The 17,732-nt window shown below is 37.6% G+C and overlaps 1 protein-coding gene across 2 annotated transcripts in view; it reads right to left on the reverse strand.

Annotated features, from left to right (window-relative positions):
* The window catches only part of CJD1 (Chloroplast J-like domain 1), a 314,415-nt gene that overhangs the window by 35,594 nt on the left and 261,089 nt on the right, over positions 1-17,732 (reverse strand). Inside the window, exons 7-8 of one of the 2 annotated variants that reach the window (XM_089378011.1) lie at positions 5,924-6,049; positions 5,505-5,600 (exon numbers count right to left, since the gene is read on the reverse strand). In XM_089378011.1, coding sequence (XP_089234137.1) covers positions 5,505-5,600; positions 5,924-6,049 — 222 coding nt within the window. The remainder of the gene's footprint in view (positions 1-5,504; positions 5,601-5,923; positions 6,050-17,732) is intronic. The other variant, XM_089378012.1, reaches the window with a different exon arrangement.

The raw sequence follows: 17,732 nt of genomic DNA on the forward strand, positions 1-17,732 counted from the left end.
ATAAATCCTAAAGACATCAAGAAGAAGTCTTTTACCTAGTGACACTTCTTGCTCATGAAACCCATGCAGCAAGATTACAAAAATAATTTATTCTCTTTTATTACATCAAATATAAAGATCATGTGATTATGAAGACCAAACCTAGTTACACTTCCTTCAACACCCTCATCCCTTATGTTATTAAGTTGGAAAAATCAAAAGAAATCTATGAGAAGTTGATAGAATTGTTCTCTGTAAGCATTGCAGGAGAAGTTATATCTTTGAGAACCGAGCTATACAAGATGAAGGTATGAAAGGAAGATGGGATAGCGTCATATCTTATGAGGGTGTCTCAAATATGAGGCCAACTACAAGAGTTAGGGGAAATAATGTCCGACAAAGAAATGACCACTGTTGTGCTCAATGCACTACCTGATGAATGGGATAACTTTGTATCAAGTATCTATGGAAAAAAGGAAGCTACTCCATTCAGTGAACTTTGGTCATTGTGTAGGATTGAAGGATTGAAGGCAAAGAGCAATGTTGGATCAAACGAACAAGTTCAAGCATATGTTGTCGTGAGAAAAGGAAAGTTTGGTCCTCAAAGAAAAAAGAAGATCAATATGTCAAAGATACAATGCTATGAATGTAACGAATATGGACACTTTTAAAGGAATTGTCCCAAACTCAAGAAGGCCAACAAGAAGAAATGAAGCCCATGTCACTGAAGACGTGGAAGAACCTGAAAAGAATAAATCAAAGGAGGAAGTGAAAGATCTCTACTATCACTGAGATAATCTCCTTCACTTAGTTCTTTTCAGTTTTGTAAAAGATAGCTATCATGATAAGAAGCATCACCAGAATAATAGGATGCATTAACACTGAAATAGACATTAGAGGAAATTTCAGCCTAAAAGTGCCCATGAAATTTTCACGTTCATAATATGTAAACCAATCAAAATCCTTTAAATTTAAAAAGAGATACATGTAAATATTTTGGAGGGAAAATTTAAAAAAAAAAAAAACCACTATTTGTTTAATTGTATTTTTGGTTTATCTCCTTATAGGTTTACTCAAATTTCAAGTGTAGACACTCGTTGGATGCGGAATTAAATTTCGCATCCAACAAGTACCCATTATGCATACTTCTGATAAGACCCACATTGATAAAAAAATTAAAGATACATTAAAAAAACTTGTTCAAACATGTTTTCTTAATGTATCTTCAATTTTTATCAATGTGAGTCTTCTCAAAAGTATGCATAATGAGTACTCGTTAATGATCTTCTCAAACATGTTTTTCAATGTATCTTCAATTTTTATCAATGTTGCTCTTCTCAAAAGTATACATAATGGGTACTCGTTGGATGTGGAATTTAATTCCACATCCAACGAATGTTTACACTTGAAATTTGAGTAAACTTATAAGGAGGTAAGCCAAAAATACAATGGAAAAAAATAGTTTCTTATTTTCCCTCCAAAATTCATAACTCTTATTTTATTATTTTCCAATTATTTTATTATTTTTCCTTAGGAGGCCACTTTTAGGCTGAAATTTCCTCTAATGGATGACATCATCATAGAAGCATGGAAGTATAGTTGAAGTAAAAAGTCTACATGGTTGTAGCAATCATCATGGTAGAAAGAAAGTAGCTCATGGCGTCTCCATTGAAAGCATATAAGGATAACTAAAGTAGCAATCTATATGATTGGAGAATGTCATTTAGCATAATAGAAAATAAATAAATCATCATACATCATCATCATTAGGAAGGAGCATTTGCAGGATGAGGATAGTCAAGATCCTCCATTGGAATCTTCATCAGAAGGTTCACCTCTACTTGGCAGAAGCAAATGTCTCACTAATAGTCTATGGTCCACATTGTGTGGGATCCACTGGTAAGGTATGACGACGAAGATGTGCAGCATGCTGAGTTGTTTGAAGTACTTTCATCTTCAAGCAAGGAAAGAAAGTTGCTAGAAGGAAGTCTAGATAACCAAAAGAAGGAAGAAGTCATCATATGGTTGCAGATAGAATGGTTGAATGCTCTATCTCATGAGCATGACTGAAGAAGAAGGATCTCTTCCATTGGAGTGAAGCACGAAGGCATGTAGATAATGTGAAGAAAGGAAGAAGAGCTTGTGAAAGATGCAACCATTGTTACATAAGATAAGTGATCAACATCCAATAACTAGAAGAATTAGCTATGACATCTCCATGGAGAAGGTATGATAAAGTCTATAAAGGAAGGAGACCCTTGACATTGAATGTCTTGGAGATGGAGTCATTCATGTGCAGGATGTTGATATTGCATAAAGTTGATGTCATGACAAAAGGCCATCATAAAAAGGTAATTTTAATTTGATGTTCGTTTTTTATTTTTGAAATCATTTGGTTGGGTTGAAACAAGGCTACCAAAAGAGAGTTGTAGATGTCACCTACAACTAGTATTCATGTGATTGGATGGAAGATCCTGAAAGAAACATGACTTGGAAGAGGTAGTTGTATGAAGAAAAACCAGATGTGGACTAGAAGATCACTTTCCGATAAAGAGAAGGATGACATGACTATAGGTTCAACACTATGGTTTGTTAAAGGGAAAGTGATGGAGAAGATGGTCGATGCCCTACGATAAAGTGATGATGAAAAAGGATCCATGATGAAGAGATGAAGTTCATGACATTGGAAGAGGAGCCCTACAAGCGGCTAATAGTACCATGATCTCCACCAAAGAGCAGAGAGTTGTTGTTAAAAACAAGTAGTTAAGAGGGAACTTGGGCAAGTCCATGGTTAAGAGGGAGCTTGAGTATATTCTTTTTATAGGAATGAGTGCGTCCTCCCTAGTTGAGAGGAAGAGATAGACACATCATTCTTGTCTTCATGTTATGAAGAAAGAATGAAGGATTGGATAACCATCTGAGATTGATTATGATATTGTTTGAGGATGTGATAGGGCATCTAATAGGCAAGGGTAGTTGAAGAGGAAATTCCTTAAGGATGTGTTATTCCTTGACAGGAATTGTCCTAAAAGGACATACCCTTTCAACACCCAGGTGGGGTATGTGCCTGAAAGACAATGATGATGGTGTCTATCAGTCATTGGTCTCGCCGACATTGTGCTTTAATCTCGTGGAGAGATAGAGTTGTTAGTAAAGGCCTTCATATGTTACAATGTTGGTTGGTATGATGAGATGCACTGGTATAAGCTGATAAGATAGCTTACCAATTCGACTCTTCTTATGAGAATTCTTCAATTTGAGAATGTCCAAATACCTTGTATGGATTATGAATACCTCCCTAGTTAAGAGGGAGTGTTGAAATATGTAACTAGCTTTGGTCTTCATAATGACATATGTAATCATGATTTTATGTATTGATATTAAAGAGAAAAGAAATTTATTGTTGTCATTCTTGATGCATGGGTTTCATGCTCGAGGTTATTTGATTTATAGGGCAAGCACCCATTGAGTGCTTCTAGGGCTTGTCATTGAGTCAAAAAGTCATAAGAGTCATTGTAATATGTTGAAAACCTATTTGGGCACCATGTATTATGTAAGAGAAAATCATTTGAGTCATAAAAGACCCTCCAAGACAAGTCAAACATGCTACAAGAAGTCAGCCTTCAAGGGAAATCAAATCGGCTCTCTAAGTGACAAGTCGGCCTATTGGAAGGGTTGTTCGACCACCTTAAGAAACCTATATATAAGGCAGACCTCAGCCTCATTTGGAGCATACACTTCAAGAAATAAAAGTTCGATAAAAGCAAAAGAAGACAAGGGATAACCAGTGAGGAAGAGGAGAGACAAAAGGAAGGAAGAACGAAGGTTTAGAAGGCTGTTTTGGAACAAAATCTCTCACACGTGTGACTGCAACTAGGGTTTTCTGAAGTGAATAATTGCAGACCTCAAGAGGAGCCGAAATCAACATCCAAAAGATAATAAGAGCAAGTCAAATTCATAAGGAGAGAGATCCAAAGCAAGCGAAGGAAAGAAGCCTCATAAATCTGCCCTAAACTACCCACATGTGCAAGGTTGCAGAAAATTGAAGGAGGACAAGAATTACAGGTCAAAATTGCAGTCAAGTTGCAGGTCCGAAAACTTGGTCAAAGGAGAATTTGAAGCTACTACAAGGCAAGTTTGACTTGGGTTGACTTTGTTAAAAGGAAGTGCTTCAAGGAGAATTTTGACTTTGTCTTGGAGGGGTCTTGGTCAAGGGTCATAGTCTTGGAATTCATCATTTGAAGTTCTATAAGAAGATGAGTTCTTGTGGGTTTTCCTCTCAAGAGGAAAGGTTTTGGCCCTCGCTGATAGCCTATATCTTGTGTCCCCTTGTCTTATAGTTCTTTCATAGTTTGGTAGTTGTTTGATGATGAAAACATAATAATAATCAAGTGAAAGAAGAAAGCTAATTAGGTTAAATACATCACAAGAAGTTAACAAAGCAAGAGAAATCACCCTAATCTAGCTGCCCTAGATTTCTCAACAGTAGCAAACCCAAAGTGACAGTTCAGGGGGTGACAAGTCCTCTGTTCCTGAACTGCTCACCCAAAGGTCAATTAGGATGAAAATAGCACCAGTGTCCCCTCACCCTCAGGGGTCATCCAAGATAAAAAGGGGATGTTCCCTATTCTCTTCCATCCATTGGATATGGGGAAACACCAAAATTGTGTTCCCCCAAGGTAGAGGTGCATAATTGGTGAAGCATAATTATTATCAAATGTTGGATGGTTCAAATATAAGCTATGTCACAAGGTTCGGTGAACTTCAACCTTGAGGTTCGAAATTTGGCGAACCTAAAAAAAATCGAAGTTCGGCGAACCTCATGACCATTGACCAAGTTCATAGTCCAAGCTCATGACCTCATGTTGTGAGTCAAGCTAGTAATCTATCCTTGCAATTTCCAAGTTTATGATAGCATTTTTTATTTTCGTTGACGTTCATTTCTTACAATTTTATGCTATATTTCATTTTAAAGTTTATATATTTTTATATATAGAAAATGTATATAGACGAACCTAAGGCGAACCTCATCAAAAAATTCGAACTCAAGTAGAACCAAATCATTACCGAACCCGAACTCAAACCCAAACCATGTGACTTAGAATGTAAGAATGGAGGTCAGAAGTAGAAAGGCTGTCTCCAACTATTTGGCTGTACCACTGGACCCACTTCACACAGTAGCTATAAGCAACAAAAATGAAGAAAAGGATATCCATATGGCTTGAGTGTTCAATAGACTGATATAGCCTCCAAATTAGAAGAATTATTCTGTTCATATAATCTTATCCACAACAGTGGGATGATGGTATCAAAGACAGTATCATATTCCTTCAGTGTTACTGCTGAACATGTAAAAATTAACCTTGAATCTAATATACACTCTAGAAATTAGACAGCTGCCAGAGAAATAAAGATTTCCACTTGTTCCTTTCTCCCATACCATCTGTCCATGTTGCACATTTGTATGACATTGTACTTTATGATATTCTTTCAGTGAACTCCGCTAAAAAGCAAACATCACTTACCACTGACGAAACAGCGATGCAACTGAAGACGAGTGCAAGAGTACGCAATAAGCGCTTTCCGGTCTGAATCCCTCGGCTTTCATCTTCTCCATCCTCCTACACCCAAGCAGAAGCACGTAAATTTTTTATGAAAGTACATTTCACTTGGATGCAAACAATACACCAACCAGAATATATTCATTCTAGCATAAAATACCTCTAAAATAATAGCTTAATAAGGATGGTATCTATCTGATTCATATTCCACTAAGCTAAACAAAAAGAAAAAGAGAAAATCTTAGAAACTCTGTCAATCTGAAAATCTTTCAAAAGACACTATACAGGAAAAAAAACCTACATATTCCTGCTAGTCAAAAAAAGAAAAGTCTCAACAAAATCAAGATAATGAAATGCTATTTCTCCCAACAAGAGATACATACACTGAATGATGCCTTTACTGGTGCCTCAAAACCCTTTAACTTCTCAAAGATCCTATATATGTATCCGAAAATTAAAAACTCCATGGGTTTCCAATCTGCTGAACCAGCATAAACCATCCAACCCACCTGTAAGTGCAATCACAATTCTAACCATGAGTATCTATCATAGAAAAGCATCAAGCACAATTCTACCATATTAGGTTGAACACCAATTCAACCACAATTTAAAAAACTGAAGTTTTAGTTCTAACATCTTATTGAAAATGTAATCTCCCATCTTGGAATCCTCAAAAATAGGAATTTCAATTATTCTTGTTAAGAAATGAATCAAAATCAACATTATGGATGCTAAGAATGAGACGTCCAATAAGAAGAGAATATATTAACTTAGGCAAAGCTGCAAAATAACACTCATTAGGAAAACCAAATGCCGAAGGGAAAATGAAAAGGAAAAGCAAGCAGATATAAACAGCTCCTTTGAAATATAATAGGCCAGGTCCAAGCACTCTTCAGCTAACGCCCAACATCAATTCTCAAAATTCCATCAAATAGTCAATATAAAAGGTAGACCGTAGAACCAATAAATAAGGAAGTTAAAGCATTACCAAAATGTTTCTGGTGTTGAACAAACTTAAAATTCAGCCAAACAACTCAGTTTGGGCCATGAAGGCTTAAAAGTTAAAAATCAGCATTCTAGTCAAAAGTGAACCCTGGCCAAAACATTGGCATATAGCAAGCCTCCAGAAGATCAAATGAAGTTGACGCACACCAGATGGGCTTATTCAAGGTCTCTGTTCCCAGAAGAATGACTCTATATCAAGAGGCACAAGTGAGGGGTTTTGACATCACAAAGGCAGCAAAAGCACATGAAGGCTTAAAAGTTAAAAATCAGCATTCTAGTCAAAAGTGAACCCTGGCCAAAACATTGGCATATAGCAAGCCTCCAGAAGATCAAATGAAGTTGACGCACACCAGATGGGCTTATTCGAGGTCTCTGTTCCCAGAAGAATGACTCTATATCAAGAGGCACAAGTGAGGGGTTTTGACATCACAAAGGCAGCAAAAGCACATGAGTAAACACAATATCGGCAGACTCTAGCAATAATAAATTGATTTCTACAAATGGATTCATGTAGCAGCTGTGGATCCTGCTGCAGGTTCTCTCCAATATCAAAAGGATCAATCAACTGATACTCTTCTCTATACATTTGGATATATCTAGATTCTATACCAGAATACTTGACCGTACTAAACGGTAGTTGCACCACTCTAATATTAAATATTACATTTATAGCATCCATTAATAAGTTACAATATTATGTTGTGTCCTAAAATGGATAGAATCTAGGGGATCCTGCAATCCCTTGACAAGTTTGGACCCCTCCACCTCCAGATTGGATTAAGAAAAACCTTGATGGAGCCTCCAAGGCTCCCCTAGCAAGGCAGGACTAAGAGTGGCTAGAGACAATCAAGGAAATTTCTTAGTAGTCCTCCCTTGAAACTCAAAACACAAAACAAATAGTCAAGCAGAATTCATTGGACTTATTACAGCAAAGTTTTGCACTTCTTGAGATAAAGTCTGAAAGCTCAAGTGTGAAACCTAATACACCTCAGAGGGGGACCAATGTCACCTTAACAACCCTCTTTCTACTTCTGGCAAGCTCTCCTACAATTCAAGGGGGTTCTCCTTGGGATAGGATTGCCAGGGCTTGGTAGTTCCAAGATTTTGACTCAAAAGTTCCTATCAATCAATCTAAAGCTTAATATCAACCAATAGAGTCTCAAATAGGTCCCCAAACACACAAAATTAAGGAATTATTGGACCGGCTTGGAGAGGAAACCCTAACAAAACAATTTTAAAGATTACAAAGAAAAATGGGTGATGGAAAATAGAAGATCAGAGCCTTAGTTATGTGTGTGGGTGTGGGGGGAGAGTTGCGGGGGGGGGGGGGGGGGGGGAGCGGGTGGTGGTTGACGCATATAGAGTCAAGGAATCAAACAATTCTAGGGTTTCTTTGGAGTGATAACTAGATTCAAACAAGTTTGGGTAAATAAACTAACTCACCCTTGGATTTGAGATCTAGGGTAAACTATTAAGGGAAAGAAAAAGTTACCCCTATTCCTGAAATACTTGGAAGAAACGTTTAGCTCATCATGGGACAATGAAGCAAATACCAAATAAACCAACTTAACACATTAGCATTTGTCATGTGGAACATAATACGAAGATAAAGCAAATAAACTTACTTCTCCATGCATCATCCTTTATCCACCATAAACATCCATGAAAATAGATCACATCACATCACAGTTCCAGCCCAAAAAAGTAACTCAACCTATCCATCCATAGCCAAATTATAAGAGAGAAAAATACTAAAAATTGCAGACCTCCTAAGGAATATCTTCCCCCAAATCCAACCATAAGGAACGAAGAGGAAGTGCAACTCTATTTATAAAGTAGGTGCTCAACTTCCCTCATGATAAGATATTATTTTTCTAAACTAAAATCCCCTATTCTAGCTTATGGAGGGGCAAAAGGCCCTCTTCTCCAATAAATTAATCTACAAAACTAAGTTACCGGATCCAACACAGGGGGGTCCAGGATCCGCGAATCCAATCCGCATCCGGATCCACTTGGATCTGTCATGGAAATGGTCACGTGACAGATCTTGACTTGCAGGAAACGAATCCTGTGTTGAGGAAACAGATCTTCCACAGATTTCAACTTAATTGAAATGCGATTTTGAGTTGTAGGTCTTGGTTAATACAATGAAGTGTGGTCCTTGTTTGTTGCATTATTCCACGAGTTTGTCGGTCGCACCCTGCTTCCGACAGCAACAGAGCAACAGACGCAGGCGAAAGTAACACGATCCCACTCAGGTTTGTCGATGTCCACATCAACAGTTTTAATTTTAACATGTTATTCCTTTGGCAATGTAGCCTATTCCATTATTCTTGTGGTCCATCAGCTATTCCGCTAGAATTCGAAAACCATTTGATTATGTACCGCTAGATATCCAATGCTCAGATCATTCATTGCCTCGGATCATATATATATCATTCATGCCTTGATATCAATTTGATTAGGAAAGAAACTTAGAAATCAATTTGATTAGGATCATTCATTCCTTGCGACCGAGTGATGAGGGAAGAAGCTTAGAAATCCATCGTCAATAGAATGGCCCCTACGCAGAGTGCTTTTGGAAGTCGCCTTCCTCGGATAGCCAAGCTTGTGGGTGGCAAAACAAAAGGACTCCAACCAACAAGTCAATTTTGTTATGAAAACCCAATGTTGTGTATTTTAAATTTTTAATTAAATTATTTTTTATGTATTACTAAACGTGTCCACATGATAGCTCCAAATGGAATTGTGTTATACTTTGGATCTCTCCATTTAATCTTCCCAAATAAAGGATTGTATGTGGAGGCCCTACCGTGAGTCTCGGGAAACATCTGACGCAATCAACAAGTGGAAAGGAGTGCCTATGCGATACCTGACCCTTTACTTAGCATTCTTCCTATCTGTGGAAAATTTATCACTTAGCAATGTTACGTCGTGTGTTGTTTTTCCAGATGTGGTATACGATATATGGTGTCTGCTCTATGGTGCCCAAAGTGGCTAGGTTTTAATTTTTAATTTTGTGTATTCATAATAGTTTGAATTTTATATGTAGCCACGCACTATAGCCTACAACCTATAGAAATGGAACCATCACAACAGAGTGAAGGGGAAGACATTGAAACGGACCTGTTGTCACGCAGATTGACACGACAACGCTCAGACCGGGGGCTGTCACTCTGATCCCCGATCCCTCCGTTTAAGCCTGTCTCCCACGGCTAAGGGGGGTAGACCCTATGAGATAATGAAGATCAACTGCCAAACAGTTGGTTGGGAGACACGAGACACGATTAAGATAAGCACTAAAATGATTTGATTAGTTAGCAGACCAGTGCCTTGAGAGATTGTTATTAAAATGATTACTTGTTAAATGATAGAGAAAAATAAACCGTGACCAGCAATCATTTGTCATCAGCTAAATCACATGACCAAAACGATATCCAGCAACTGAAAACTTCGAAAAGATAAATGCTTAAAACCACCACGAGAATCGTAAATTATTAACCAGATATCAATTTCGTGTCTCGACTTGAAAATTTTAGATCTCAGCATGAAAGATAATAATTGAAAACAACTGAATCTGGCAAAAATAATTTTCCACGAAATTTTTATATTTTTTTCAAAAAAAATTTAAATGAAAAACTAGAAATTTTATTTTCATAACAAAATTTAGAACTATGTTAAAATTTAAACTAAAAATAAACAAATTAAAATCTAAAAAAAATAAAATCAAATTAAATTCTAAAATCTAAACAACGCAATGCATTTTTTATTTGATTTTTTTTTTATGGAACTAAAATGAAATACGAAATCTACATCTAACCTAACCTACGTAAAACATATATTACAAATTAAAGCATAAACTAAATCTACGCCTACACTACAGGATCAATTCGTTAACCTATGAAAAACGCTGGGCGATGGAATACCTACGCAAAAATAAACCCAAACAAAAATTGCAGGCATATGTATATCGAAATGAAAGAATGCTGAATGAATGAAGACGTAACCCCTGCGTAACCAGAACGCAATCAAGTGATCATAAACGTGCTATAGCTCACTAAGGCAGAAGACTGAAAACGAACGCATGCCCAGGACAACCTGCAACTATACACAGTCGAAAAGCGGCTTGAGGGTTACCTGACCGATCCTGGCGAGGAATGCGGTGATGGATCGATTCCTTGACTCAACGAAAGCTACCGAAATCTCGTCAGGGACAGTATGCCGCAGACAGAGAATCGGTTTGGAAACTTACCTGGCCCGAAAAGACTGTGCATACGCAGAGAAACGTATTGATGAAGAATGGCAGAAATAAACAATGAGAATCGATTTTACCTGAAGAAATCGAAACATTCTCTCGCTCGCTGAGCCTGGCCTTTGCCACCTTGCGGATGCGTGTGGTAGTTCTTTGAAACTTCTCACCCTAATCGTTGAACCGATACGTGATTATTCTCTTCAAGCCGTTCTCATCAGCGCTGATTACCTTGGGAAGCTGAAACTGTGAAGTGCACGGAGGACGGTACGATATCACATGGGCGACTGGCTCAGATTTTGAGAGTTTGGATGGCGGCATAAAAGATTTCGACATGCATATCAGCGTGTTTCCGAAAAATAAGAAATTTGTGTTTTTTTCTTTGCCTCTATTTGCAGACACGATGATTTTTTGACAGTCACGCGGAGCCGGCAGAGCGTTACAGGAGCAATGTAATAGATAAGAGGCCAGCGCTGCTGGATGATCTGCGGTTTGACAAAAATAGATGAACGCTGGCTGTTGATTTGCAGGCTTGCTGCTCCAAACTTTAATGATAAAACCCCAAAAATTCTTCAAATACCAGCACCTGCAAAAGAAAAACAAAACCCTAATGAAGACTGTATAAAGCAGAAATTTTAAACCCTAGATCAGAAAATTCTGAAACAACTGATTAATGTACAGATTTGGCCCCTTAACAGCCAGATTTGGCAATAAGCACGGAAAATATTTAAAGAACAGAAATTTCATATTGTCACTGTGAAAAACTTCAGAAAATCTCTCATGCAGATCAGAAAAATAAAACTGAATGATAGACCCAGGATCAAATCCAACTGGGCTCAGCAAAAAATGCTTGCGGGAGTTGGCTGGTTCAGCCGAGAACTTCCCCGAACGCCCACAAATTTCCTTCAGAAAATGTTTTCTGCACAGCTCAAAACAACCGTCAATAAAGAGGGCAAAAATGTTGCTAGATCTCAGAGAGTAATGGAGATACCTGCCATTACTTCAGAGACCCTAACAGCACCCAAACCCTAGCAAGTGAACAAGATACCTGTGCTCACAATACTCTTAAAAAAGCTATTATCAATGACTAAAAATAAAATATGCAGAAACTAAAACAATCTCACAGCATTTTAAGAGAGTAACACCAGCAAGATATGGACCCCAAAGTCTTCTTTTATTAACCAGAAACAGATTTACAAGAGAGCTTCTTCAGTCTTAGACTCACAGATCAGATGATCTGAACTGACCCCTAGCACCCTACTTAAAGGAAATGATCCCAACGGCTAGTTCGAGTGATCCATGTAGAAATGATCTCGACCGTTGATGAGGATCAAGACATCTCTTGATCTCATCCGTCGATTTATTCACTTAAAATATTATTATTTTATTAGTTAGGGTTTTTGCTTTATTTTTTTAATTTTTTATTATTTTTTATTTATTTCATTTTTTAATTTTATTATTTTATTATTTTTATTCATTTTTTTAATTTCTTAATTCATTTTAAAATGGATCATCGAACTAAGCCTTCGGAAACATCACCTAGGACCTAGGACTTAGGACTCATGAGGGGATTTAAAACATTTTTCGACCCTCAGGACACATTACATCATGACTTTTACAATTTACATCTTAAGGGAGAAAAACCCCTTTAACATAGACCCTCACAAATCACCCAGTTCTGCGACACAACTATAATCTAGCAGATCAACACACTAGGATTCTCCTAAAATTCCAATGACAAAATCCATCCCGGCTTTGGGGTCAGGTTTGAAGGAAAACTCTGCCGATCCATGGATCGGTGAGACGAAAAACCTTCCGGGACGTAGATTACCACTAGAAATTTAGGTCCACCTAGGCAATTCACATACACGACTCATATCTGCTAAGATTATTTACAATTAATACATGCAGACTGGGTTTACAATTAGATTGATCAAGCTGTTGATGACTGCTGGATGGCACGGACACGCTGATCAGGTGCTGCCCCTTTCTTGCAAAGAAAAAGGGGGTGTACTGCATGGGTAGTTGACCGGTAGAGGTCAACATCTGGCTCTACTTGGGGACACGTTGCTGCTTGCAGGAATGTGAGAATCCAGAATCTGCATCCATACAACACAAAAATAAGTAGCGTCCATCCAAAAATCAGCATATACATTAAGCACAGGAAAGAAAAAAAAAAGTTCTTCATTTATTAACTATCTAAAGCAGAAATGAAAATGCGAAAAAACAAAGAGTAGGGTTAGAAATACGATACAAAAGATGCCCCATGGCATCAGATGTGTTCAATAAAGTGCATACTGAGCATTTGCCTGCTTTCAGGCAAATCTGTTGGCTGCTTGTCGGATGTGCCATGTCCAATTTTGCATATGGTAGGACTTTTTCCTATCCGAAAATCAAGCTGCTCGCGACCGTCTGATGAGTCAAATCTTCTTCTTATTTTCTTTCTCTTGCGCTTTTTCTTTCTGGCAAGTCGAATTACTGATGACTTGGAACTTTCTGTTTCGAAACTATCAGATGAAATGTGTAAGATATGCGTGCTAAGTCTTTTTGTGTCTTGCATCTGATTTTTATCGTTTTTAAGCTTATCTGGATCACCTTCAATTAACCACCTAATGACCTCCTCATAATAAGATGGAACTTGTTGTGGCAAATGAGAAGGCTCCTGGTTTCTCTTATCATCTGACCATTGTTGAATCTTTTGAACTTGTATTCTAATGGCATCCATCTGACTAGAGCATTCATCCCTTATAGCACTGATTTGTATGGCATGGTGTTCTTGCATGTGTTTTATTACTTTATCATTATTTTCCTTTATGTCCATCAAGCAATGTTGCATGAAATTTATTTCTTCTTTATGATTCGTTTGCATGTCAGCCAACTGATTGTTATGATTGAACGTCATAGAGTCAATTTCCCTATCATGATCAGCTTTCATGGTCACCATATTTTCCTCTAAGACTGACATCTTGCTTTGCATGCTTCTAATTTCTGTTTCATATTTAATTTTCATGGCCTCAATTTCCTTAGCATGCTGATTTTGCATAATCTCTATCTCCCTATTACGTTTTTCAAGGTGGGTGCACAAAGTTCTCACGTCATTGACATAATTAGTTTGATTAGCCTCCATATTTTTTACCAGCATCATTAGATCTTGTATAATTTGCTTTTGCTCTTCCTTTTCATTGTCATTTGTCCCTGATTTTTCACTATCATGATCTTGGTCTGTGATATTTCTGGTGGATGACACATTCTGATGTTGAAAACTTTCTTCAACAGCTGGATTTTTTATAAGATTACTTTCTTTCTTTTGCACAATTTTAGAGGTAGAAGGCAAGCTGTTTGGACTATAATATCTATCTTTAAAAGCATTGAGAATGTCTTGTAAAGAAGTGAAAAAATCATTACGAAAATTATTAAACCAATTCAAGGCATCACCCTCTAAAGAATGGACAAATAGACGCATCTTGAAATCTTCATGATTATACTGAGGAAGTCTACAATATATGATCATTACACAAGTAAACATTGTTGGCATTATGATTCAAGTGTTGTCCTTGATGGCAACTCACTCAGAGGATGGTACAAGTGCTCAGAGGTTGGTACAAGTGATGGCATCTTAATCAGAAGACAGATCTCAGTACAGCATGCCAAGGAAGCTCATACACGCCGTTTCGTTAAGCCCAAGTCGCGTGTACACGCTAGTTCGATTCATAAAAAGCGCGTGTATGTGGAAAGGTTCCTTTGGTCCATGGTGGTTAGTCCTTGGAAGTTGTGCCTATGATTTCGGACCATTGTGTCTCGACGGGCGTGTCGATCCCTAGTTTTGAAGTTGATGGTATTGTGTTACTATGGTTTTGGCTCTTGGTATTGAGCTAGGCCTAAGACTATATAAGGAGAAGAAGATCATTAGGCAAAATCATCTTTCGACAAGGGCTTGAATATCTAAGAGTGAAAGAAATCTGATTTGCAGGTGCTGGGTTGCTTGATCTAAGCCAAGGAGAGATCACATTGGTTGATGGAAGACTAGATCTAAGGATAGATCGGGATCTAATGGTTTGAAATGCACTATCATGATATGGTTGATTATGCTTATTTCTAGATCTGCATATTGTCGCAATGCTATGTTCTGGGTCTAACTAATGTCTGGTACAGCTGCAAATTGAGAAAGTTTATTTTTAGATCTGTACGCAGGTTGGCTTCGGTAAAAGAGCGTGTATACGCGGGTTTGGCTCCTTGAAGTAGCGTATATCTTTTGAAGCTTGTTTTTGGGTTTACAGTGGGGTCTGACAGTTATTGCAGAGTTCTGTAGTCTGCTCTGTGTTCTGATAACTGGTGATTGACAGGGTTCAGTGGTTCAGTGATTCAGAGTTTGGTTGTTTTATGCTTCAATGATCTGTTGTGGAAATTGAATGAATTGTGGTCTTCAGATTGTAATGTTGTGCTTCAGGAATATTCAAGTCTGAAAATGTATGAAAGGTGATACCTGAAGAAAAGAAGATTGTAGGTCAGCACCTACGTACTAGTATCTTGGCTAGTACAAGAACAAAGGGGGTTGGAGCTCCCTTCCAAGGAAGTTTGGAGAACGAGAGAAGGTTGTAGCCTTCTGCAGGTTGTAGCCTGCGTACTGGTATAAGGCTGCACCAGTACAAAAGATTGTAAACTGAAGTTTCTTAAAGAAAGATAGAGATAACTTGCAGCAGGTGGTTTTCACCCACATTGGGTTTCCACCTTATATCTTGGTGTTCATGTGTGTGACTTTTGATCCGTTCTGTTATACTGCATCTGCTTACTGTTAATGTGCTGAATAATGTCCTGATGAACTTAACTGAAGAATAAGCTAACTAAGTTATGAGTTTTCTGCTTATACGCTGTTTTATTTAGTCACAGTAGCGTGTACACGCTGTTTTACTTAACTGAAGTAGCGTATATGTTTCTGAGCATTGAAAAGGTTTGATTGATCTGATAATACTGATTCACCCCCCCTCTCAGTATTATTTCCAACAATTGGTATCAAAGCAGGTCCTTCAGGGAAGCTTGATCGCTTGAAGGTAGATCATTCATCATGAGCAACTACGAGAAAGAAGCATCAATCAGGCCACCGGTTTTTGATGGAACAAATTTCAATTATTGGAAGGTAAGAGTTACTGCATATCTTCAATCTCTTGGTACAGAAGTTTAGAACATTGTAGAAACAGGCTATGCTTTTCCTTCAGTTACTCCTACAGATCCAGCTGAGAAAAAGACATATGAAACAAATGCAAAAGCAGTCAGTACTCTATTAGGAAGTATATCCCAAACAGAATTCATGAAGGTCATGCACTTCAAATCAGCAAAAGAGATATGGGACAAAATGATCACTAGCTATGAAGGAGATGAACAGGTAAAGGAAGCTAAACTTCAAACTCTCAGGATTCAATATGAGACTCTCAAGATGTATAATGATGAAAGTGTGGCAAATTATTTTCTTCGGGTAGACGAGATTGTTAATTGTATGAAAAATTTGGGTGAAGAAATAAAAGAGACTATAGTAGTTTCAAAGATTCTAAGATCATTATCCCCCAAGTTTGAATCTAAAGTATCTGCAATAGAAGAAAAGGAAAATCTCAAAGTTCTCACTATGTCTCAGTTACATGGAATTCTAACTGCTTATGAAATGAGAAAGGGAGGTCCATCAGACAGAAGGGAAGCTGCTTTTAAGGCATCAGGAAAAGAAGATTACTATGAGGCAAGCCATGTTCCAGAAGAAGAGGAAGAAGAATCAAATTTTGTTAGAAATCTTCAAAGGGGTGCTGGAAGGTTCAGAGGTAAGCTACCTTTCAAATGCTTTGCTTGTGGAAGAGTAGGTCATTATGCTGCAAAATGTCCTAATAAAGATAAAGGAAAAGAACCTGCTAGATGGAATAAGAAACAAAGTGCAAATAAGAAAAGCTACTACACCCATGAAGATAGTGATGGCTTATCAAACAGTGATGAAGATGAACAAGGTAATAAATATAAGCTATTAATGGCATTTGAAGATGATGATTATGAGGATGCTGTAGATGTGGATAATCTCTATAATGAAATTACTAGACTCAAGAGATGCATAGAAGAAAAGAGTGTGATCATTGATACTTTGCAATTTCAAATTGATGAAAAGGAAAAACATCTTGAAAAACTAGAAGGTGAAATTGTTGGTCTCAGAAAAGAAATTGAGAAAACAAAAGCTATTAATCTTAAGTTTGTCAAAGGATCTGAAACTTTGGATGAGATTATCAATGTGCAGCGGTCTCCTCTAAACAAGACAGGTTTGGGCTATAATGGAGAAACCTCTAAAGCATCCACCTCAAAAATTATCTTGATGCAGCAAGAAGAAATGAGCAGAAGAACAATGAAGATAATCAGGTAAAGCAGGGACGAATTACAAACAGAAACTATCAGGGACAATCTTTCTTAAGGGTGAACAAAAGCTACAACCAACCACAGGTAAAATCTTCTCAGTTTGGCACAAGAATAGATGAAAATAGAAATTACAATCAGTTGGCTGGTAGATTCAATAACCGCAGAAGCTTCTTCAATGGACAATGCTTTTCTTGCCATAACTTTGGTCACAAAGCAGCTCAATGTGTTGCATATAAAACAATCATGACTAGGGAAGCTCAAAAACAAAGAAGTATGACAGGGATTACAAAGAGGACCTATAACAACTTTTCGGTTCTTGAAAATGAAGTTGAATGTTCTATTTGCAATAATTTTGGTCATAAAGAATCTGAATGCAGGAGCAGGTTTCAGGAGAAAAAGGAACAAGCCACGAGCACCAAAAAATGGAGAATAAAAGAACCTCAGACAGAAAGATGTGGGATAGCGTTTTATGCAGAAGGACAGGAAAATCTATGGTACATTGACAGTGGATGTTCGAAACATATGACAGGTGATAAAGAAAAACTTGAATCTTATTC

Source organism: Pinus tabuliformis, chromosome J, assembly GCF_031772625.1.
Source record: "Pinus tabuliformis cultivar Carrire ecotype Pingquan chromosome J, CPIR1, whole genome shotgun sequence".
NCBI lineage: Eukaryota > Viridiplantae > Streptophyta > Pinopsida > Pinales > Pinaceae > Pinus > Pinus tabuliformis.